Source organism: Urocampus carinirostris, chromosome 13 (genome assembly GCF_059441175.1).
Source record: "Urocampus carinirostris isolate Australia breed hairy pipefish chromosome 13, RoL_Ucar_1.0, whole genome shotgun sequence".
Lineage (NCBI taxonomy): Eukaryota > Metazoa > Chordata > Actinopteri > Syngnathiformes > Syngnathidae > Urocampus > Urocampus carinirostris.
Window position 1 is genome coordinate 10,334,047 of NC_142361.1, and position 25,380 is coordinate 10,359,426.

A 25,380-nucleotide genomic window follows, 5' to 3' on the forward strand; every position below is an offset into this window, starting at 1 on the left:
GTTTATTTCAAATTATGCATTTAAAACTGTACTAAAGGTCCCTCAAATTATAAGAGATCATCCCTACTTTGCAAATGATGTTAAGGGTTGGTAATCTATGTGATTTGTTTTTAGTAGTGAGAATGCATTGAAACGCCATGAGCCAATGAACCGCTGAAAAACTAGGAGTTGATGAAAAGATTTGAAACATTTTGAAACAATTACGTGTGAAACAAAACATTAATGTTGAATGTCATCTATTACAGGACAGATTTTGAGAAAACCTTTGTATCACAATGCTTCAGGAAGAACGACACAAGCAACGAAGCTTCGCTATTACGACTGAGAGCACAATTACATTTCAGTTAATAATAATAATAATATCATTAGGAGATAATTTTTACGCCAGAGAAACAATGTAGTTAAGAATTAAAAATGGAGAAAACAATCACTCTTAAAATAACTCTTTCAAAAGACTTTGAAAATTGAAATAACAAGCAAAAGCTCATTTCAGAATTCATTTTTTCCACATGACAGCAACGCACATGGAAATGTTATTCAATGTTTTCATTCAAAATGTTTTGTCATCAAATTAAAATACAAGAAAATTCATTTAAAATCTAAAATACACTCCAATGTTTAAACCAATACAAAGGACTATTTCCTCCAATTTCTAGTACCCTAAAGCAGGGATTATTAAACCAGTTGGCACCTACTAGCGTGTGCTGCTGGAAATCGACCGATTCTATCTTAGCAAAAAAAGCATGCCCTTGTTCATTATCTTTCATTTCTACCAGTAATCAGCAGAGTAACTGTAACATTCATCCATATCAGTAACTGGCAGGAGATTACTATTTTTTTTTCTGTGTATATTGTAGCTGGTCATGGGGGTTTGTTTGATGAAGTGATAAGATTTAACTCCAAAATGTTAAAAGAGAAATCAAATGAATTAAAATTCATCTCATCTCATCAGCTGTACCGCTTAACCTCATTAGGGTCGCGGGGAGGCTGGAGCCCATCCCAGCCATCTCCGGGCAGTGGGCAGGGGACACCCTGAACTGGTTGCCAGCCAATCACAGGGCACACGGGGACAGACAACTCACTCGCTCATTTACACCTAGGGACAATTTGGACCGGCCAATTCACCTGAAATGCATGTTTTTGAAATGCGGGAGGAAACCGGAGTGCCCGGAGGAAACCCACGCAAGCACGGGGAGAACATACAAACTCCGCACAGGAAGTCTGGATTTGAACCCACGCAGGAGGTTCCCATGACATGAAGTGTGCCGCACATGCGCTAACCACTGCGTCGCCGTGCTGCCTGAATTAAAATTATTGGTCATAATTTTTATAATAATTATTTTTTTTTTATCTCATCTCATCATCATCAGCTGCACCGCTTATCCTCAGTAGGGTCGCGGGGGTGCTGGAGCCCATCCCAGCAATCATCGGGCAGTGGGCAGGGGACACCCTGAACTGGTTGCCAGCCAATCGCAGTATTTTTTTTACTTTTTTCTTATTTTTATTTTACTAAAAATAACAAAAAAAGTTAGAATGTGTTTGAAAAAAACACTGGCAAATCATTGTTTGCTCATTTTATTATTTTAACTTTCACCAAATTAAACATTTTTGTTTCATTGGAAGATATTTTAGATCACTTTAATCATTATCTTACTAGAGCAAAAAAAATAAATAAATAACATAGTTTCCGAAGAATGGTTCAACTGGCGGATTTATTTTGCTCATTTTGATTTTCATGTTATTACGACAAAATGAAAATTAAGAAACAGTTAAAACAGAGTGGATAGATTCTATTGGTGGATAGTTTTTTCTCATTTTAACTTTTTTTTTTTTTTTACTAAAAAAGGTTAGAAAATATCAAGAAACATTTCACTGGCAGATGTTTTTTGTTCAATTCAAGTATTTTTTTGTAAAATGTTCTGGAACAACAAAGTAAAAAAAATAAAGGTAAAACTTAAAAAATGTGAAATAAAGATAAAAACAAAATGTCGAAAAAAACTATAAACCAAAACAAATAATCTGTAATACCTCCCAGTGATCACAAATGATAAGAAACATATGATACTCTGATCCAAGCTTTAAAAAAAGGAAAACATGAAACTGCTGCTGCGATTTAAATTGTAAACATTTTCAATATATGGTAAGCCTTGAGGCGGCATGGCGGGTGGGTGTTTTGCGCGGTGCAGAGATTCAGGGTTCAAGTCCAGCTACCGCAAACTCCCCTTTCATTTTTGCCTGTTCTCCCTGTGCCTGCATGGGTTTCCCCCGGGCACTCCGGTTTCCTCCCACATTCCCCAAAACATGCATGTCAGGTTAATTGGCCGGTCCAAATTGTCCCTAGGTGTGAATGAGTGAGTGAGTTGTCTGTGTACCCTGCAACTGCTTGGCAACCAGTTAAGGGTGTCCCCCGCCCACTGCCCGAAGATAGCTGAGATGGGCTCCAGCACCCCCGTGACCCTACTGAGGATAGGCGGCCCAGAGAATGGATGGATGGATGGGTATTCCTTGAGATTATTTTAGTAGAAAATGTTGCTTTGTCTTGAAAAAGGTTGGGCAACACTGCCTAAGTGGTCGATGGAAAGATAAGTTACCTGTTCCAGGTGTTGACGCTTCTCAGCCATGGCCCCGCCCACGTGCTGCTTCTCAGGAACAATGTAGATCTCAGCAGTGGTGGGCAAACCAGGGAGCACGCTGATCAGCAGCTGATTCTCGCGGATTCCCGTCACCTTTCACCACAAATGACAACAAATTCATCCGAAAATGACCGGAACGCGCAATATAAGCCAGTATTTTTCTTTTTGCCCTGTGTTTCATTGGCTTAAGAAGCATACACTGTCAAGTAAGGTCAAGCAAATCAGCTCAAACACGCATCTCGACTCTGACAGTCACGAAACCACCTCAAAAAAGTGCTTTTAGTGCATTTCTGCTAAAAGCAGACGTCTGCTGTCAGATAATCCCACGATGTGACAGGACTGAAGGTCAAAGTCAATGTTTTATACGGCCAGATATGTCTAAAGCGGTGTGCAGGTCTTTAACATAACCAGCTGTCTTTTAGATGTCGACTCCAATAATTAATGTTTTCGAGGCCGGGTGCTCTTTCTATGAAATTCTGACATGTAGAGACACACCTTGAACTGAGCTTTTTGCGCCGGTAATAACTGTGCTGTGAATTCTGTCGACCTTAACGTAACACACCTCTCAACTTGGGGTTTCATTTTCCTCATGGCCTGCCCTCCCAGTAGAAAATAAATTGTCAGCCATTGTGACTGCACACTCATGAATCCCACAAGCCATTGTCCTGTAACGAATGTGTGCCCAGAATATTCTGTAATAAAACTTTGAAGATACTGTTCATCTCAGCTCAAGTGCTTGTTCTACCTGTCTCTTGAACGCATGGAAGATGGAAAGAGTTATTTCTTAAATGTAGAAAAGAGCAAAGTTACGGCTTTCTTAATGTTAGAATGCATTTACAATTACTTTTAATGACATAAATACATATTTTAAAATGTAAGTTGTCCATCATCTGCCATATCATGCTACTTTTTCATAAACATTTTTTCAATTAAAAAAGCAAGTTAATAAGAAGAGAATGTTTTTTTTTTGCACTTCTCAAATATTATTTTCCTTTTGCTATTTATTTATCCAAACATAGTAAAATGATAAAACTAATACAAGAAATGAGCAATCTATTTTAATAATTTTGTTCTAGTAAGACAAGTTTAAAATAGTATGCCATAAGGAAAATAACACTCTAAGGTAACAACATTGTATACCTATGATTTCTTTTGTAGAGTTTTACCTTATTTGTGAATGTGCTGTTTAACAAAACAATCACCATACGTTTCAGCTCAATGTGGCCATGCAGTATGCTTGATTCCTCACCTGGACCACAGAGCGCTTCACTACCCTAGCAATATCTCTCTGCCACTCAGCCAACCCAGGATTTGCATCATCCAGATTGGAGGAAAAAGCCAGAATATGTGATTTTAAATATTCTGGAAAACGAAAAAAAAACGTTAGAAACAAAAATGGACAATTCTAAGTATATAATAAAAAAGAGTCACATTACATGCAGCAAAATACAAAAAAAAAACAAAAAACAAAAAAGAACCATAGTATTACTTGTAATGTGCATTATTGCCCAACAGGTGGCAGGGCAACATTTATGAAAGTGATACACATCGAAGAGTTTCATGACTATGTGGATTGGTAAAATGCAGTAATGTTTGTTTAAGAGCAGCGGGTAAAACATAAATGTTTAATATATTCATATCTTTAGTTATCTTATTCATGCATTTATTGTTAGGCATGCAAGGTAATTTGATTAGAGGTACATTGCTAAGCAGTAGGAATAAAAAAAAAAACAAATAAAACCAAGGAGTTTACCGTAAACTGCCACGGTCATGTGGTCCTGATGGACCGTGTTCCCGACCGATGCCTGAACTGTGACAACGTGATTTCCCTCCCGGGAGAAAGTGAAGGACATCCTTCCATCCAGACTGAGCTTAGGCTGAAAAAAGGCCAATGACGAAGCTTATGAAGTCCTCTGATCATTCTTCCAGGATGACCAAGATCTGAATCTCACCTCGGTGTTGTTGTCAAACCACCAGTAGTACGTGACTGTGCCCACGTTGGCAGGCCGTAGAGTCGCCGTGAAGTTCACAGGTTTGTTCTTGAGGGTCACAGCCGGACCGGAAAGCTGCACCTGCTCCAGGGGACCTGGAAGAAGCAGACACAAATGATGTCAACTGGAGGTGGATCATTTGATAGTGCATATTGCGTTTGGGAAAATTATTGGAATTTTACACAAGTGTTTAAAAGTTTAGGGTTCTTTTTGACAATTTAATGTTTTCCATTAAATAGTCACACATTTATTTATCAAATGAGTTGTCCAATGTCTGTGTTATTTTGCCCATCTCAATGTTGTTGTTGGCCAGTCTCAAGTATGGCTTATGCTTTGCTATATTGACACTACTTCTTTTGGAGTTCTATTCAACCAAAAGGCTGGTTGAAAACCCTCAAAATATATTTTAAAGACTATAATGTACTCGTCCTCTTGCTTGGTTGTGCCTCTCGCTTCTCTTTCTACTCTGGTTACAGCCTGTTTGTGCTGTTCTCTAAAAAGAGACGTGCACACTGCTGTAGGAGATCTTGAATTTCTTGGCAATTTCTTGCAAGGAATAAACTTTAATTCTTAGAACAAAAATAGACTATTGAGTTCACAGCATTAAAAACGGACAATTTCAACTATGATAGTCACTTACTATGTAAAAGATTAGTTTCATGGTATCTTCATGGAAAAAACCAGAGCTTTGTTTCCTTCAAAAATAAGGACATTTCTAAATGACCACAGACTTTTGAACGGTAATGTAAACTCTAATTCTTAGCTCTTTTAGCTATTTTTAGCTCAAATACGGCATATTTTTTCTACTGTATTTTATTCATCGTATAAGGTGAATATACTTGACTGTCTCAGAAAATTAGAATATTGTGATAAAGTTCTTTATTTTCTGTAATGCAATTAAAAAAACAAAAATGTCATACATTCTGGATTCATTACACATCAACTGAACTATTTCAAGCCTTTTATTATTTGAATATTGCTGATTTTGGCTTACAGCTGAAGAAAACTCAAAAATCCGATCTCAAAATATTAGAACACTTCCTCAGACCAAGTAAAAAAATAATTTTATAACAGCAAAACTAAATCAAACATTTGAAAATGTCCATTGATGCACTCAGTACTTGGTTGGGAATCCTTTTGCACGGATTACTGCATCAATCCGGCGTGGCATGGAGGCAATCAGCCTGTGGCATTGCTGAGGTGTTATTGATGCCCAGGATGCTTCGATAGCGGCCTTCAGCTCATTTGCATTTGTAGGTCTGGTGTCTTTCATCTTCTTCCTAACTATACCCCACAAATTCTCGATGGGGTTCAGGTCAGGGGAATTAGCAGGCCAATCAAGGACAGTGATGCCATGGTCAGTGCACCAGTTACTGGTGGTTTTGGCACTGTGGGCAGGTGCCAGATCATGCTGGAAAATGAAATACTCATCTCCATAGAGCTTTTCAGCAGATGGAAGCATGTAGTGCTCTAAAATCTCTTGGTACACAGTTGCATTTACTCTGGACTTGATGAAACACAGTGGACCAACACCAGCAGCTGACATGGCTCCCCAAACCATTGCTGACTGTGGGAACTTCACACTGGATTTCAAGCAACTTGGATTTTGCTCCTCTCCAGCCTTTCTCCAGACTCTGGCGCCTTGACTTCCAAATGAAATGCAAAACTTGCTTTCGTCTGAAAAGAGGACTTTGGACCACTCTGCAACTGTCCAGTGCTTCTTCTCCATAGCCCAAGTCAGACGCTTCTTCCGTTGTCTTGAGTTCAGAAGTGGCTTGACCATGGGAATACGGCTATTGTAGCCCATTTCCCGGACACGTCTGTGAACTGTGGCTTTTGATACCTGGACTCCAGCTTCAGCCCACTGTCTTTGAAGCTCCCCCAAATTCTGGAAGCGGCTCTTCTTCACAATTTTGTTAAGGCTGCGGTCATCTCTCTTGGTTGTGCAGCGTTTCCGGCCACATTTTTCCCTTCCAACAGACTTTTTGTGGATATGCTTTGAAACTGCACTCTGTCAACAGCCTGCTCTTTGAGAAATTTCTTTTTGTGTCTTACCCTCCTTCAGGAGGGTATCAATAATGTTCCTCTGGACAGCAGTCAGATCAGCAGTCTTTCCCCATACTTGTGATTTAGCTTACTGAACCAAGCTGTGTTTTTAAGGCTCAGGAAACCCTCGCAAGGTGTTTCGAGTTAATTAGATGATTCAGGTGATTAGTTGAATAGCCTACTTGTATACTTTTTCATGATATTCTAATATTTTGAGATCGGATTTTTGAGTTTTCTTAAGCTGTAAGCCAAATTCAGCAATATTCAAATAATAAAAGGCTTGAAATAGTTCAGTTGATGTGTAATGAATCCAGAATGTATGACATTTTTGTTTTTTTAATTGCATTACAGAAAATAAAGAACTTTATCACAATATTCTAATTTTCTGAGACAGTCCAGTATATAAAAGAGTTTATTTGAGTATGGATATGTTATAGCAGTTGTCAGTGGTATAATTCACGTCTGAAATGTCATTATTTTGTTTTTTGAATTTCCCTTTTGTGGGGTACATTGCTGTTTCCTTGATTTTATTTTAAATATGTTTTCCATTCAAGAAAACATGGACTAGAGGTAGGCACCCAAAAGCTTCAGCTTCAGCCAACTCCTTTTGGGCACATGTTTATTATTATATTATTGTATTGTACAGCTGTTTTTTGTAGCAATACTCTGTTATTACCTTTTGTAAATTAGTAGTTGATATTGTTTTTTGGAGCTGTGCCTAAATGAAAAGCCATACAAAAATAATAGAGAGTTTTTATTTTGTTTTAAGTATTTCAATGTATGCAAGGCATTTAAGGTGCCTGAAAAAGTATATGAAATTGATAAAACTATCTACTGACTATTTTCAAAATCAATACTATTAACAACAATTAGGATTGAGTCGACTGTCAGTGTGTTACAGTGACATGCAGTCAGGGTAGGCATCATGGAAATATAAAAGTAAAACTATATTAATTGGTTTTATTTACTCAGTGTTAAAGTTATTTCTCATTTCACTTCACAATTCATGAATTTTGGTTTTAAAAATTGCAGAAGTTTCAAATTATATTATGGGTATTAATAATATATTTAGAATGTCACATATTACTGTGCTAAGCCTCTGCAGATGCAGAGTGAGGCACGCAATTCTCTTGCCTCATGGTAGTGAGACCAAAGATTCTTATTGGGGCGCACACTTTATCAACAAACAATATAATTTGTGACAATATTAGTTAGCTTACAACAAACAAAAGCCATCCAGTATTTTTTTCTCTTTGCATGGACTTTTATTATATAAAGGAAGGATAGCTATCTTTTCATGCTTTTAATCAAAAGAAGCGGAATGTAATGTATTACTTTGCACTGTCTGCAGACACAAAGTGAGGCATGCAATTCTCTTGCTTCATGGCAGAGGGTGATAGTGAGAACAATGATTCTGATTTGGCGCACACCTTAACTACAAACATTTGAATTAGTCATAGTAAAAGCAAGCTAACGGCAAGTCAAGCTATTTTTTTTCTTGTTGCATGGATTTTTTCCCCTTCATAATAAAGCATTACCTATCGATTTATGCTTTTATTCAAAAGTAGCCAAATGTAATGTATCACGGATCTGCATCTCTGGAGATGCAGAGTGAGGCACTCACTTCTCTCTCTTTATGGTAGAGGGCGGTAGTGAGACAAAAGATTCTGATTAGGTGCACACTTCAGCCACAAATAATAGAATTACTCATGGTATTTCAATGCTACAGTTTACATATTGCTTTCTTACTCTGCCAATCAAATGATGAATGAGATCTAGCTTTTTTTATTTGTGTATCTGACATTGCCTCACCAGACATGTAATATCGACTAAGATTGTATTATTATGTGATTTTGAATGAGGCTTTTTATCCTAGCAACATAGTTTGACAGAAGAGGAGATAGAAGAGATTTTAATCTGCTCCCCTTCAGCTGAAAAAAAACATCATTTAAAATGTTTGGAAACGATAAACCTCGACAAGGGTAATCCACATATCACTCCCACTCATTCAGAATGTATTGCTCGTAACTCACAAGTGACGTGAAGGTAAAGTGTGACTTTATCAAAGCCCACGATGTTGCTGGCTATTGCAGATACATGATAAATGCCAACTTTCCCATAGACGTGCTTGACCCCGTCCTCAATCGAGCTGATGTTCACGTAAGAAATCGCAGTACCGTCGCCAAAGTCCACCGTAATGCTCGTTGTGGAGCCGAGACCCTTTACACCAAGCGAATGTAGAAAAAAAATGTTTTCAAAACAAAAACTACCTCTTGATGTCAGAGGCTGGTCGAAAAATCCATACCTGTTCGAGAAAGACCAAGAAAGTGACGTTCTTGTGCAGCGTGGCCACTAACGTGGCTTCGCTGGTGAAGAGCTGCAGTCCTTTGGGGACTTGACTGGGACATTTTTGCCGCTTGGGGCTGTACTTTAGCAGCATCCCCTTGGTGCAGTTGTTTGACAGAGCTTTACGGTATCTAAAATGAAAGGCAGTCAGGGAATAAGAGAAAACAGATTTACAGTCAGGCAAAGGACTCAGTCGACTTCAGGCATTTCTTTGCTAAGCTGCAGTTGACATCATGTTGCTAAAGCGGGTCTGGTCCAAAAACTCAGTAGGTGTTGGACATTTGGATTTTTGAGCATGATCAAAAATGATCTGCTTCTTACCTTCATGAATCAATCACACAATTAGTGGTGGAACATAAAATATGTTCACAATTTGAGGAAAAGCTTGATCATATCAGAGGTTTGATCGGGATAATAAAAAAAAAGGCAGCGAGGAGGAAGCCCGGCCCGACTCAAAGGCAATGTATGACATTTTAGGCCCGACCCGGCCCTAAATTTGGGCTAGGGAATGGTGTATTGATGAAACTAAGTCAAGATTATTGAGCAACTTTTTTTTTTAACCCAGCGACACTTCACTGCCAGAAAGCGGTTCTCACCATCTTAGGTTGTTGAGAAGTTCTGCATGCTTCTCTCCTCTAAAAGCTGATTCAAGTGATAAAGCTATCAACAGGCCTAGCAGGAACGTGATAACAACCGTGGTCATTAGAATAAGCGATCAGCTATAAACGAGAGAAATGTCCAAGACACGCACAATTGCAGCTTTCTGAGATACCCCTTACTCAGAAAGTGACCTCAATCTACAGGCTAACCCAGCGGTCAGGAACGTATGGATTGAGAGCCAGATGTGGCTCTTTTCAAGAGTATACCCGGGCCGGAGATAAAATCTTATTTTCTAATGCTTTTAGGCTGGGACTGTAACGCCGTGTTTCTACCACTAACAGCAGGAGCACTGTTGTGCCTTTCTACTTTTAAAGCTGGTAAGAATCAGGATTATTTCTGTGTCACTTAGCCAATGAGATGTATTAAAATACACTTGCGTTTATGCCATCTGCCCTTTATCATTTTCTGAATATATTTTTAATCGTGTAGTTTGTGCAGGTTATGAAAAAATGATAAATGATCAACGGTGTGCATGAAGACTTTTAATAGGAATGTCTGTAGATAATATGTAATGGTGAAAATTTGCATATATAAAACAGAATGTTGGACAAATAATGAGCACTTGATTCACAAGGTAAAAACAGTGACAAAGTTACATTACAGAAGGCCGTATCCTCATCGCTTGCAGTATTGGTTTGACATTTTTACGAAAGAACTCTGCTTGCACCTTGTTTTGAAACCATCATTCAACAACAAAAATGACTGTCAAAATGAACGTCAACGATCTGGAGTAAGTGTGGGAGGGAGACACATTTTAAGTAGGATATTTCTTTTAAAATTTTTATATGCCCTGACATAATTATCCTTTAACATACCATATTTTGGAGACTATAAGCCACAAATAAAGAACACAAATTGGCCAGACAATTGAAAGTAAGGCTTATAACCCAGTGTGCCTTATATATCATGATTTTCTGGTGGATAAAACTGAAAATGCGTACAGTAATGATCCGTGTGTGCTGTGACACACAGGAATCGAACCCATTGTGGCTATGAGGGCTGCAAAACTGAACCACTAGACCACTAGTAGTACAGATGACAAAAAGTTATTCAATTTGATCTCATTGACATCCATAGCCTTAATGGTGTAGTGATTAGGCTTTGGCGCTCTTACCGTGGCGACCCATGATTGATTCCCATTGCATACCGTGCTTTACGATTTTTTTGTCAGACATTTTTCAACTGATCAATCATTGCACTAATATGTGCCGTAAGGCAACGGTTAAACATAAATAAATACAGTGGCTCTTACTATAGTTTTAATTTCATGTGACTAATAGTCCAGTGCACCTTATATATAAAAAATAAATGACAAAAGACAATTGTTTGGGCTTGCGCCTCATAATACGCTGTGCCTTATAGTGCAAAAAATACTGTATATCATGAAATGGTCAAACAATCCCAAAAAAAAAATTCAGTTAATAATTTACTTTTGCTGGGGGGTCAGGTTTACTGGCTTTGTTTAATTTTGTTGTTAAAATATATGGTGTGTCTATCACTGGAAAAAACTCAAAACATTTGAATCCATGGTTTCTTAGAGTAAAAATGTTTCCGACCTCTGGGCTATACCAAACATATACCCTAAAAAAATACTTACTTCTCTGACAATAGCCATTTCCTTTCACAACGACCCTCACAGCCTCTTACCCACCAACTGTACTCCTACGTAGTACCGCATAACCATAAAGAATGTACAGTTTCTCTTTAATATGCACGCAAGAGTAGGAAACACATCCCAGCTATTCCTTGCTCTCGGGTGTTTGCTTTGACAGTGAAATAAAGTGAGTTTATACCCTGTGGAATTAAGGAAGCTGTCCCCGCTGATGCAGTCCATGGATGTGGCTGACGGAACGAACCAAAACGCCGGTGTGCAGCCCCCATCGCTCTGCCTCTCAAATCCATAGTCACTGTTGTACGTGGAGAACAGGGGTAGGGAAAGGTACCAGGTTATTCATACACATGTTACCTGTCAGACGTAAATCACGCCGTTGAAATGTTATATTAAAATGTTTAAAACTGGTGATGAGAAAAAGTGGTGTTGAGAGTGGCTAAACAAGGACCACAGCACCTTTGATTGCGTTCTCGATCAAAGAGATAAAAGATACAAGACATTCTTGTAGGAAAGAAGCATTTGGCATGTGTTAACCTGTCACATGAATTATACTTGAAATGTTAAAAGGAATAACTGCTAATTAAGTCTTTGTCGAGGAGCCGGTTCAAAACTCCAGACAAGAGACATGACGTCAAGTCGCTGTCAAAGCAACGCTTTGTAACGGTTCAAATGACCTCTTTGAGATGTTCGTCGGTAGTCACTCTGATTACAGGCTTCATCTTGCCTGACTATGACTGTAATATTTGAAGATTTTTCTTTTGGAGAAGAAACAAGAGTGAGAATCACAACTTTCATTTATTTTGAGAATAAACAGTCTAGTATAAGACCTATTCACCACCGGCAAAGGAAAAACTGAAAATTCGTCACAAAGGAACACGTTACAGGAACAGGATTACTTTTTTCGGTATGGATATGTCAGAGCAGTCACTACTGGTATAATTGCAGGTCTGAAATGACATTTTTTTGTTTTGTAATTTCCGTTTTTGTGGGATTTGATTTGTACCAATATTTTGTTAATTCCTTTTGTTAATGATTGGTTGGTGTTATTTTTTTGAGCTGTGAATTATACTTGAAATGTTAAAAGGAATAATTGCTTTGAATAGAATAACTAGAATACTGTCGTTACTAGACGGTGCATTACGAAATCACGCCACTGTCACGGATGCCATGGTGCCCAATTGGCCCCGCCCGTGTGGCGCCAGCTGCGGCTCATTAACAAATTGGCTTTCCGTCTTTTTAAGCTCAATGCACTCTCTCCTACTTTGTCAGTCCGTCAACAAACTTTTGCCGCGCAAGACGTGGGTTTCGACTCTGCCCTGTCCCTGTTGGTATTTCCTGTACGGTATTGTTCCTGTTTATTTTGTCCTGTTTAATATCGGTTTTCAGTTTAGTTTCCGTCTGTTTTTGTCCTTTTTATTATTTTCTCCAGTTTTCATTCCCATCTAGTTTGTCCTGTTTATTTTCAATATCCTGATTTATTATCTTTCCTGTCTGTCCCGTCCTGTCCGTTATCGACCCTATCTGTCCGATATCAACCTGGGCAATTGGAATCGATCTCGTCTGTCTCTGAATTCCTGTCTTTCCACGCCAGACCGCTGCCTAACATGCATGACTCCCCAATTCCCATAAAATAAAAAGCTTGTGTGAGTACGTCACACATTTGGGTCCTGATCCTGTTCTGGTTCATGACAGCTACAGTACTTACAATGATATATACTTGTTGGGTATTCCTGCATCCCTCATGTAGTCACATAAAACTATAGATCCACCACCAACAATATTTGAAGTCCAACTGAATACAGTAATGGTCGCGCCATCTCACGCAGAGTATGAGATAGCTACATTCTCCTTACCATATACACTTGCATCCAAGCAGATTTTTACAAAATAAAATACAGAACTCAGTAAGCTGATATGTGCATATTTTGCTTGATTGTAACCTGTCGCGATGACAGGCAGTTAATAGGGAAGGGACTTACACAGAAGCAAAGGGAAATCAATGGGGCAAATGTGAGCACAGAATTTTCGGTAAACGTGCTTCGAATTTTGGTCTTTTTATTTGTAAAATTATTTTTGCATAAGAGAAAAAAGAAAATGTATTGAACATGACCCAAAACTGGAGAAGGAGATCAATCTTCCAGTGGTTTGAAGCCCAGAGACAAAATGGATATGGTGTGTTTCGGCCAAGTGTTTGTTTGCAAGCGCTTAAGATTTCACAAGCCAATAAATATAAGAGTTACTGCTTCCACGTGTTTGTGTACTTCTTTCGTATTTTTTTTAAACTAATTTGTGGTGAATTCAAAGAATTTCAGGGGTTCGGTTTTATACGGTAATTTGTAACTAGATAGTTATTTTTGGAGTATCATGCTACTTTTGGGTGTCAGTAATTTGAGGGCCACTGGGTGACTTTTTAAAAGAAGTACCAAGGAACAGTAACTAATTACTATTTTCCAGTAATGCATCCAACATTGTTCACCACCATCAAAGTAAAAATGGAGCTGTGTCATCAACGGCAGTGAACCCGCTAAAAACTCACGGGCATCAGGGGTCATTGAAATCTCTTGAAATTGAAAAATAATGATCATAAATCGAATGAAAATCAGACATTCCTTTTGTGCTCAAGCAGAATAATTTGAAGAACACATTTTGCTCTCATCACTCTCCTTCAAAGTGAAAATTCTTAAAGATGGGACTTTAACAAGGCCCCAAAGTCATAAGTGCATACTTGACAGTTTTCTTTTCCACTGGACCAGAAGCCCGTTGAATAGTGCCCATCAAAGCCAATTTTCAAACCTCCTTCCACCAGACGGCTGCCTGAAAGTACCGATACAGAATTGGCGTGTAAGATTTGACCCCATTTTGCTGATATTTTTACTCGCATTGGAGTTGATGTCCGAGAAGTGAAACAAAATCCTGAGAGCCATTCCTCCAGAAAGCAGTTGTCTTTTGCAGCCAATGGGCTGCTCCTATAATTATTTCTTCACAGACACTGCAATGTCTCGCTTCGGCGAGTTCAGGCTAAAGGCATCAATGAAGATCGCAAGGGGAAACAAGCTCGGGATTGGGACTACAAATTGGCGCAAATGTTTAGGGATATCTTTCAGAACAAATAACTATTTAATACCTTTTGTCCTGTCAGGGTTTTGTTGTAATAAGCACTTGAGCTTGTTAGGCTTGAGGTGGATTACTGCTCACAAGCTGTTTTAAGGGACTCGAATAGATGAGTTTATACACTTTATACAAATTGAAAATGGAAAAAATATATATATTTACATACAGGAATCCTTCACCCTAACGAGGTTTACTTTTCATGTCTTTGCTATTCAGAGATTTGCATTGTGCATTGTGATTTGAAGTCTAATTGGCTAAACAGTTACCCCGCTAATTAGTATTTGACGATACAATAGTTATTTGTAGAAACGATAGGTAAAAACATTCCAATAGTACTTTTGTTTTTTTAAGATATGCTTTAACCCAATGCCAAAGTGACTAATTGGGAAGAACAGGAGATTTCCCAAAAGGCTGGCTCATGTCAAAGTCAAGTTTGGGCTGGCTGGATGAGAAAAATCATTTTAACATGTATCTGTCACTTGCACTACCTAACCTTACTTGTACATTGATTCTCAAGTCAGATAATTGGCTACATATAGCACAACCCCAAAATTGTGGTAAATGAGGGGAGCTTTAACATATGGGGGAATTCTCTCCTCCCGAATGTTAAGTTGGTTTGGCCATTCACCACTCGTCTTTTCTTTACCAATAAAATTAAGAGAGAACAGCGCAAACGATATCAGTCAGGTATGATGGAGGGCAGAAAGGTGCTAGTTGGAACTAGTTGGAGCCAAAAAAGCCATTCATTCCATTCATCCTGCACTTTTAGCCTGTCATCTGTGTGTCCCCGGGTTTGTCTTGCTACATGTTTGCAGAACGCAGCAGTTAACTGCCTTTACCGGTTGGCTCTTCTCACTCAAATGAGCTTGTAGTGATGGGAATTACCTATATTTTTCGAGAAGCGGCTCTTTAAGCCCGGCTCACGAAAAAGAGACGGCTTTGTTGGCCTCTTCAGGTTTTTGTTGTTGCTTGTATCCATATATTTACAAAATATTATGTATCATTATGCACAAAATTAATTTTGGAGGACAAATTAAGCTTAAAAAGACAAGCAATAAAAATAAACAACAGAACAAAAAATTAAATAAAGACAAAAAGAAAAAAGAAGAGACAATAATAAAGGAAGAAAAATGAATAAAAGGCTAGAAAATTCAAAATAATACAAATGAGAAAAAGGAAGGGAAAAGCAGTAAGAAAAATGAAGAAGAGGAAAAATGCTTGGAAAGAAAAAAGAAAAGAGCTTGGTAAAAAAAAAAAAGAAAAAAAACAGGTCCTTTCACTATATAGCCTCCTTCCTGATACCTACCATGACATTGGGCTGGCATATAAATTCCTGTTGAGCCCTTGCTGCACTAAGGTTGCATGTGAGTGGAGCTTCACTGCTTTAAAATGTGTGGAAACTAAGCTAAGAAGACTCTTTTGTAGGCCTTCATGCTGACTTACACTGAAAAGGAAATTCTTGTGTCTATAGACAATGACATTGTCATCAACATAGTTGCAGAGACGACTGTTTTGCTTAGGTGGATTTTGATGTTTTAGGTAGTCTACTTAAATTGTGTGTAATGAAGCTACTCTATGAAAGTTACAAGTGTTTAGTGTAAAACCTAAAAATCTGTCAGGAAGGCAAATATAATTTTGATTTCAAATTACCGATACCGTACATAGGTAAATATGTTTTCATCTGTATTGAAATCTTTATATCATATTCCTTTGAATTAAAATGGTAAATTATTATCAACTTATACCTGAATTTCTTCCCAATACAAATCCGTCAAAAGAGCTAGCTGCTGTTCCATTCATTCAAATTCCTCTTTTATTGCTAAGTGGCCCGGCTTTGGGTATAAAACTCCCGAGCTGAAAAAGTGACCTGTTCCGGTCCTGCTTGAGCCTGTAAAACAGGTGTGGTTTTTGGGTTTCGGTGTATCGTAATTGTAAAATAAATAAAGATTTCTACTTCACTGATTTTGCTTTTCACGGGTTCTTTTTGGAACGTAAGCCCCTTGATAAACGAGGCACCTGAACATTTCATCAGTAATGTTCCCTGGGTTCATAGGGTATTTTGGGTCTCGTAACAATATACATCCTCGCCCAGTGACCCTGCCGCGGGTGATCAACCCCATGTGCCATTTGCCCATCTCCATGGTTTTCCTCCCTGGATTCAAAGCCATCTCAAGGCTTTTTTAGCTGCAGTAGGGTGTTGTCGCAAACCTAAGGTGAAGTAACAGCAGTAGTACTTTTTAAAAGGGCAAAAGGGGGAAAAAACGAGCTTTGACTTAAATGAGAATTTTTCAAAGGCGCCTTTATGTTTTTATTATGTATTGAAGAGACGCTGCAGAAGAGAAGGCGTGAGGAGGTGGTGTAGGAGACTTACCATTCAAAATCGGCCTCCGTGCACGGACAGGAGTCTGACATCTGAGAGATGTACTGTTCTCTGGCCTTGACACATCGAGCGTTTACCCGCAGTTTCTGGAAGATTCTCTTCATTCCCATGATGCACACTTCTCCCTGCCATGAATAATGGATCATAACCGTTTCACAGGCTCCTTCTTCTCCAGCTCGCATCTTTGTCGTTGCTCGCTTTCATGGCGGAGCTGGTTTCAAAGGACGAACTCACCTCGTTGTCCAGCTGCCAGGTCACGTAATCGTCCGGAGAGCAACGTTGTTGGAAAATGGAGCGGAAGTCGATTTTGACGAGCTGCCACTCGGATCGATGACTGAAGTGGCCAAAGATCCTACAATGGAAAGTCAAAGGGCGAGGGAGGAAAAGTAGGTCAGAACTTTTGGTGCAGTAGAGATAGGAAATGAATACAGTTATCCATCAGTTATTGCGGTTAATAGGGGGCAGAACCCCCTGCGAACCGTGAATATCAGCATAACCCTATACTGTATCTTTTCATTATCAAACATTTTTGAAAAAGCGGCAGTGTGAGTGTTGATACCTGCCATTCCAAATTAAGGGGAGGAGGGGATTCTGTGAATTTTAGTATCAATCCGATCCATGGTAGTATCAATCTATACCGATCTGATATTGATACTTTTTGCTTGCAAATGTCATGTTCATTGAATAATTGAACTATCCCCCGTTGTGTTACTTTATAATTACAATAATACAAGCCTACAAATTGTATTATTCTTCCATGTCACATTACTATAATGTAGTTGAAGTACAAATTGTGTAAACAATGTGATATACACACCTTTAACAGTAAAACTAATGGAATACTTTAACAACTGTAAAAAAATTAAAATACTGTATAGCAATTTCAATACGACAACTAAATTACTCTATTTTCTGGATTAAAAATCACACCTACAAACCTTAAATTTGCCAAAGATTAAAAAAAATGTAATCTAGTGCACCTTTATACAGCACGGAATATGGTAAGTCCATTTGGAATTGCATAACTACAACAAAATGCCTATACATGCGCAAACCATTAATGAATTATTCGATTCATTTTAGTAGTGAAACCAGATTCCCTAAAATTCATGTTCCTTGAAATACTTTTTTTTTAAATTTCTGTTTTAATCTAGTTTGCCTTATAGTTTGATTTGCCTTACAGCATATATATGAAAAAAAATCACAATGGGGTATATGTGAGGGTGATTCTTATAATCAGGTGTGTTTTATAAGCCCAAAAATACAATACCTTACATTGCACAAGATTTTCAATTTCAAATGAGAAGTGCAAGTAAAGGTAAACAACAACCAACACACTAACATTATCATAGTGGTAGTTAAAATAGAAAGACGGTATCGATTTTGAGACCATGGTGTTAATAGGAAGTAAGAACTTGTTCAGTATTGATTATATCAATTTTCGAATAGTAGTTTGTCTCTAATGTTGAGGATGACAAAATGCAGATACAGCAAAGTATATATGAGGTATGGAATTTCTTATCTTGAAGACAAAGGAGAACAGAAGTCTCAGTTGGGGTTTGCACTAAAGTGCTGGCATATGAAAGCGCAAAGCTGTCAAAACTGAAACTAAATACTAGCAAAAACATCCCAAGTTTTTCAATGGATTTCCTTAGAATCAGATGAGTGTTCCAGCTAATGCGGAAAAGAATGCTGCAGTCATTAAAACAGTACAATTTTTGATATGTTGAGAAATGGTAATACACTTTACCGCTGACCATAATTTCATACGAATGGTGGCAAATGGGTTTAACTGTTAAGTACATGGATGGTTGTTCACAATTGCAGGAGATTGAATGCAAAGGGAATCAAAACCAGATCGCGACAGCTAGAGCGCCGGATCCTGACCATTAGACCCCCAGGGATCGAGAGGACAAATGAAAAGGCATTAAGTCAGGGGTGTCCAAACCTTTCAGTAAGTTGGCCATATTTCATAAGCTAAAAGGTGTGAGGGCCGCCTATTCATCCTGGCATTCTTTGAACAGTCTTTAATACATTCACCCTCTGTGAAAGGTTTGCAGTGGCTGGCAACCAGCGTCACGACCACATAGCTCACCTTTGTATCATTTTCATTTGACTTGCAGGGTCTCGTAAAAAAAAGTGCTGATGTGCCTTAGTTTCACCTTTTCACAGCGATTGTTTACAGTTAGCTTTTTGGAGTTAGCATGTTTCGATCGGATAGTGCCTCTTGATATTATATTCTTTGAAAATAGACACCGTTTCTTGGCATATTAGGCAGATTAAGTTGTTTCGGGTTTCGGTGAAAAAACATTCAAATTTCCACTTCTTTTTTAAGGGTTATTGTTCTATTTTCTTTATTAATTATCCATTATCCGTTATCGTCAGTTCATAATACGCTACAAAGCCAAGGAGCCGGGACACTTACTCTCAGCCAAAAGGCCGAGTCAAGGTCCTAGCCCAGGGGTCGGAAACCTTTTTGACTCAAAGAGCCATAAAGGCAAAATATATCAATTTTATTTTGGGAAAGAGCCACACCATATATTATGAGACAAATTTACTAAATTGCTAAACCCGCGCCCCAGACAAAAGCTTAAAAATTATGAAAAGAGAAAAATGCCAGAGTCCGTGTCCCAAAATCAACAATCATACCACTTTAAACTTGTCTCTTTCTTGCAATTACTCAAGATCGGTTAAACTCATTTTGACCCTTTTTTTCATACATATTGGTTTCAAAACCAGATGTAAGCAGTTATTTTGTAAAAACGTCACAATATTCTGCAAACAGGGAGCCTGATGTGCTTATCTATGGCGCAGACGGCGTAGGGCGAGAGATGGGAGGGAGTGCTTGCACTTTTTGCATAGCTCCACCCACCCCTCCCACTCACCCAATCAAAAAACTTTAAGTTCTCTTCCGGTGTTTTGGCGTATTTACAGTTCATCATAAGGTATCTGAACACTGAAGACAGATAATATAGTGATGTTTTATATAACGGATTATTTAGCGTTGTACAGCCAGAACGAGTTTTTTTTTTTTTTTTTTGGGACACCTTGACTGTAAATTGTAGTGAAAAACGTGCCCTATATATACTGCGAAGTGCTGCTCAGTTGTTAGTTTTGGTTTGGCTCTGCGTGTATCTGAACAGGATTAGTAGCTTATGTTTTGGACGAGATGGAGAAAATTTGCATGCAACCACAGGTTCTCATAGAAAGAGCCATATATGGCTCGCGAGCCATAGGTTCCCGACCCCTGTCCTAGCCCCAAAGCCTCGCTGCGCTAGGTGGTCAAAAAGATACTGCTATCATCTGGTGAAATGTTTATTTTATTTTTTTGTATGTATTTATTTTATACTGCTGTCAACATTACTGGCGGGTCAGGCATTAATTTTATTTTTTTTGGTTTGAACAAATTTATTGACACTAAAAACAGAAAACAATCATGACAATCTCAACAGCAATTAAGCACATTCACAATATTATATTCCAATATTACGTTTTTAACAGCAAACGCAAAGTGAGGTTTGAACAAACCTTCTCGAAAATCAAACATATTCACAATTTTATGACAGAGACCACAGACTGGTTAAAATTTGATCACAGGCCATAGCTTGTCCTTGTGCATTAGGTCATATGTCTTTATTACGCTATTTTTAATCACGGTACCAGATATGTACACATAGAGAGATGTTGTTTCAGTTTTTCTCAGGTCAGAAATAAGAGTTGTAAGTGACATGAGTTTTGAATACGTGCAGCCATACTTTTATTTATATATTTGAGGACATTTAAATTACCTTCTTTGATGCTGTTCTCTTCATTCAGTTTTGAACAAGCAAACTACTTCCCACAATGCCTTTCTCATTCTGAATCTTGTGAGCTTTGAAAAGACTTTGAAGTCGGCTGTACTAAGTCTGACAATAAACTTGCGGCCCAGCCTAATCATTACATCAACAATTTAGTGCAGTGACTAAAAATACTGTCATGGTGTGATAAGACCTCATGCCGTTTCTTATATTGCCTGTATCCCTTGTAGTCTAATGGATAGGATCCAACACTTTGGGCTTGCGTCCACTTGTATGCAATTCTGACCAGTCATATATTCCGTCTGCATTTTTTTTGTGCAACCCTATCTATCCACCCATCCATTATCTGCATCGCTTATCCTCAGTAGGGTCGCGGGGGTGATGGAGCCCATCCTAGCTATCTTCTGGCAGTGGGCAGGGGACACCCTGAACTGGTTGCCAGCCAGTCGCAGGGCACACAAAGACAGACAATTCGCTCGCTCATACACACCTAGGGACAATTTGGACCGGCCAACTAACCTAACATGCATATTTTCGGAATGTGGGAGGAAACCGGAGTGCCCGGAGGAAACCCACGCAAGCACGGGGAGACATGCAAACTCCACACAGGAGGTTCGATCTCAGAACTGTGCCACACGCGCGCTAACCACTGCGCCGCTGTGCTGCCCTGTGCAACCCTACTTTACAATAATTTTAATCCCATGCACCTCAAAGTCCGGTGCACCTTATATAAAAAAAGGGAATCACAAAGGTATATAGTGCGGAAATTACAGTGTTTTGTATCCGTGGATGAAAACTGTCAGAGGAAATTGATAACCCCCATAATGCAGTGTTGATTGTTTGGGCTCAATGACTGAGGTTTCTTTGCTAGAAGTACATTTTTTTTTTGGTCATTAAAAGAAAAACATGAATATAATCTTCTATTTCTGCTTTAAACTGCACAAGCCTTTAATTCAATGAATTTGAAAAGTGGAACATTTTCGTGAGTACCGTCACGGCTTGCAATTCGGGTGAGATGATGGGTCCTAATATCACAGCAGTTGAGAACCACTGCATTAATCAATTGAGGCATGGATGAAGGAAAAAGTATATATATCTGGGGCGAAATTAGCCTCGTTCAAAGGCAACTGGAGTGGAAAAGTCTTCAAAGGCCGATGTGTCATTACGCCTCGATTAACAGAGCGCCAATTAGTTGCATCTTTCATTTCTTACGTCATGATGAGGGTGTCCTCCCCGGGCTCCCCTAGCACCCCATCAACATAGAGTGGTAAGGAGGTGAAGCTAAACTTGTCCCATTTTCTGCCCTCGTCAAAACTCAGCCTAAGAAGAAGAGACACAGAGAACAATGGAGAATAAATGGCCAGTGTTGGTAGAAACGCAATACATTTCTCTGCAACAAGTACTGTAACACATTATTACTATAATTTGTCGTTACAATATGTTGTGTAGCCCCGCTACTCTTGAAAAGTAGATCGTGGATTGTAATGACTACTGATACTCACCATTGACGATTCGCCCTTTACTTACATAGCAACATTCAATTCGCCAGCAAAACATTGCAGAATTTAAGTAATGGTGGGTGCGTGTATACGTACCTACCAGATACAACTGAATAGATACGGTTGCGCTGTCTCGAGCACATAGTACTAGGACAAATAATATCTCCCTACTGATATTTTTATATTCTCCCTACCGTAGATATTTACGTCTAAGCTGTATTTATAACTATAAAAATAAAATACTGAAATCAAGAGGTCAGTTAATATGGACATAATTGGTTGTGTGTCATCAGTGGTGAATGATGGGCAACGTGTGGGAGGTGTGGCTTGTACAGAAACAACAAAATCAATGGGGCAAATGTGACCACAGAGTTTATGGTAAAGACTGCTAAATTTTGTGTGTGTCTTTTTAATTTGTAATATCTTTATTGAAATACAGTAATCCCTTGTTTTTTTGGGGGGGTTGCGTTTCAAAAGGTTCCACGGTAGTCAGTACCCGCAAAGTACAAGCCTTTATTTTTCCATATATTTATTAAATACTTTATAATGCTCTGAAACCAAATAACAAAACCAATCTACAGGCTCAACCATCTGTTTGACAACATACAGTACTTTATAAACATTTGTTTACTATAAACCTTCTGGACTGTCAAATTATTATTTTAAAAATAGTATTAGTATTTTGATTTCAGGACACGACGTTTTGACTTCACATGATACTTTGTGACCATTTTGTGGACAGTGAGGAAAACTGCATTTACTGTCTTCCGGCAAGGGCCAGCAACTCAGAATGTTAAAACAGCCACACTGGACCCATAAGAATAATAATAATAATTTAAAAAAAAAACATTCAACAAAATCTATCTAGAGCCGCAAAAAATTAAAAACCCTATATAAGCCCCATACGGAAGGAATACTGTGTTTATCTATATTCATTGGAAAACAATAAGAATGTGTTCCGGTTTTGTTTCTACAGAAACTATATATGTTTCCATTATCAAACATGTTTTAAAAGTACCAGGGAGCCACTAGGCAGTGCCAAAGAACCACATGTCGCTCCCGAGCAAGTTTAGCAGGTATAGATGTCCAACTTTGTTTTGGCCCTGGCTGCCGAGGATTTTGTGGGTCCAGAGCATTTTGGTGACTTAATGGTTTAGAGAAACTTAAAAAGGGGGGGTTTGGGGTTTTTAAGGGTTATTGATCTATCTTCGTTATTCATTATCCATTATCCGTTATCGGTCAGTTCATAATACGCTACAAAGCCCAGGAGCCGGGACACTTACTCTCAGCCAAAAGGCCAAGCTAAGGTCCTAGCCCTAAAGCCTTGCTGCGATCATTGCGAATGCACCGTTTCCGGAGGTACTGCAATACCGGGCCGATGCGTGGAGTGGACAGAACAAGCTCTTATTCCATCTCCGGATTGCAAAAATCAAAGATCATGGCAAAGGGCCACTCGGCCAAAAGGCCAAAAGGCCAAGCTAAGGACTTAGCATCAAAGTCAAAAACTATAGAAATGATCCCTAAGAGTATAGTACACAAGAGAAAATTAAAACATATTCGCGCATCCGTAGCATAAGTTGTCAAGATGTTTTACTACATATATAACTCTGACGGCACCGTCATTGACACGAGGAGCTGGAATACTGATAGTCCAATCAGAATGCAGAACTCAATGCACAATGAAAATCCCCGACGTACAGCGATAAGTAAACAGCAATACAGCAAGGGATTACGGTACACCATGCCTGGAGGAAATAAGACAACTTGTTGGACATTACCCAGAAATGGAGGAGATTGTTAAATGGTTATAAGACAGAAGACAAATTGGATATGGAGCGTCCGATCTGTGTTGCACAAGCCAAAAAATATCATGTGTTCTTCGCTAGCATAGGTTGGTGTGCACATTTTCTTCTATTTCTTTTTTTATGCTGCTATTTTTATACAGTTTTCGTGAGTCGGCCATAATGCTAGTATATACTGTAATCTGTAACTAACTAATAGTTACTTTCAGAGTAGGGCTGCAAATAAAAAATATTTTATTAATCAATTAATTGGCGTACATGTTCTCAATCTATCAATGAGTTACACTTTAAAAACACATTTTGAGTTTCCACCTCTTATTTCAAATATTGATGTTTTGGACAGATCGAAAAATGGTGCGCACAACAAAAGTAAATTGAACAAAATAAGTGTTTTTCAAATAGCTCAATAATACACTTGCAAATCTGTAAGATACTTTTTATAAAACAGTGTCAAGGTTTCTTCTGCTGTACCAAAGTACTAATACAAGTTTGTCGCTGGTTCAAGAGGACATTGCACAACAAAATGTGGTCGCAAGTTGCCCTCTGCTGGATTAAAGTGGTACTACGAAATTGTCCCCTCAACGTCCAAACTAAGCACTCTCATTTGCATTGAGTTAATATGCTGAGCAGCGCATAAGTTGCAGCCTTATTTGAGAGTAACACGCTTCTTTTGGGTGTCACTAATCTGAGGTGTAACACAATTACATTCTAAATGTGACAAGTAACTGTTACTACTTTTTGTCAGTAACATGCCCAACACCGTGGATGACAAACAGCCAGGCCACAAATGAAGCTGCAACACCGGAGCAACGTCTCCTGGGTAAAGATTGATGGACTGGGGCGCTTACCAAATATGTCTAATAGGCAGAGGTGTGTGTCGGATGGCCACCAGAGATCCTCCCTGATTCAGGAAGAACACACTGTACTCTTCTTGAAAAACCTACACAAGCACACAGACACACACAGGCGAAGCCAGCTTTATATTTTACTTTTTGTTTCTGACTTCAGAATCATGCGGCAGCTGGCGAAGGCGTAATAAACATTCACGCACAAAACAAACGAAAGAAACAAAAAGACGCGGGCTCATACTCGCTTGTTTGAACTAACAGGAACATCAAGATGGGTTGACTTAAGAGAAGATTCTGGCCCGTGGCAAAAAAGCTGCATGTTTTATTGCTTGCCTGTTCAAACAGCCGTACTCATTTTTTTGGGGTAAATGAGAAAAAGAGCAACTGAAGGCTTCCATCTAACTTTACTTTTTTACACTGCTTACCACATTGTTTGGGGATGAGCAGTCTTTGATTAGCATGAATCTTTGGAGGTGATGAAATGTGTTATATATAATAAAAATTGGGGGCCTGCATCCATTCTGTTTCATAATTCCAAACCAGGCTAATTATGTTCATTTCTTCATTAAAACAGTTTGAAAATAAGAAGAAACAAACGTCTTCATAAAGACGGAAATCCTGTTTTTACTGGTCGAGATTTTTATGTGAATTTTGA

The 25,380-nt window shown here is 38.7% G+C and overlaps 1 protein-coding gene and 1 pseudogene across 1 annotated transcript in view; both read right to left on the minus strand.

The window, feature by feature from the left end:
- The window catches only part of LOC148353706 (VPS10 domain-containing receptor SorCS1-like), a 166,225-nt gene that overhangs the window by 29,641 nt on the left and 111,204 nt on the right, over positions 1-25,380 (minus strand). The window contains exons 13-23 of the mRNA XM_088350634.1: positions 24,726-24,817; positions 21,789-21,896; positions 17,014-17,131; positions 16,771-16,904; positions 11,470-11,583; positions 8,976-9,147; positions 8,704-8,890; positions 4,586-4,719; positions 4,387-4,510; positions 3,883-3,995; positions 2,592-2,726 (exon numbers count right to left, since the gene is read on the minus strand). Coding sequence (XP_088206760.1) covers positions 2,592-2,726; positions 3,883-3,995; positions 4,387-4,510; positions 4,586-4,719; positions 8,704-8,890; positions 8,976-9,147; positions 11,470-11,583; positions 16,771-16,904; positions 17,014-17,131; positions 21,789-21,896; positions 24,726-24,817 — 1,431 coding nt within the window. The remainder of the gene's footprint in view (positions 1-2,591; positions 2,727-3,882; positions 3,996-4,386; positions 4,511-4,585; positions 4,720-8,703; positions 8,891-8,975; positions 9,148-11,469; positions 11,584-16,770; positions 16,905-17,013; positions 17,132-21,788; positions 21,897-24,725; positions 24,818-25,380) is intronic.
- LOC148353707 (U2 spliceosomal RNA) lies at positions 23,413-23,557 on the minus strand (annotated as a pseudogene).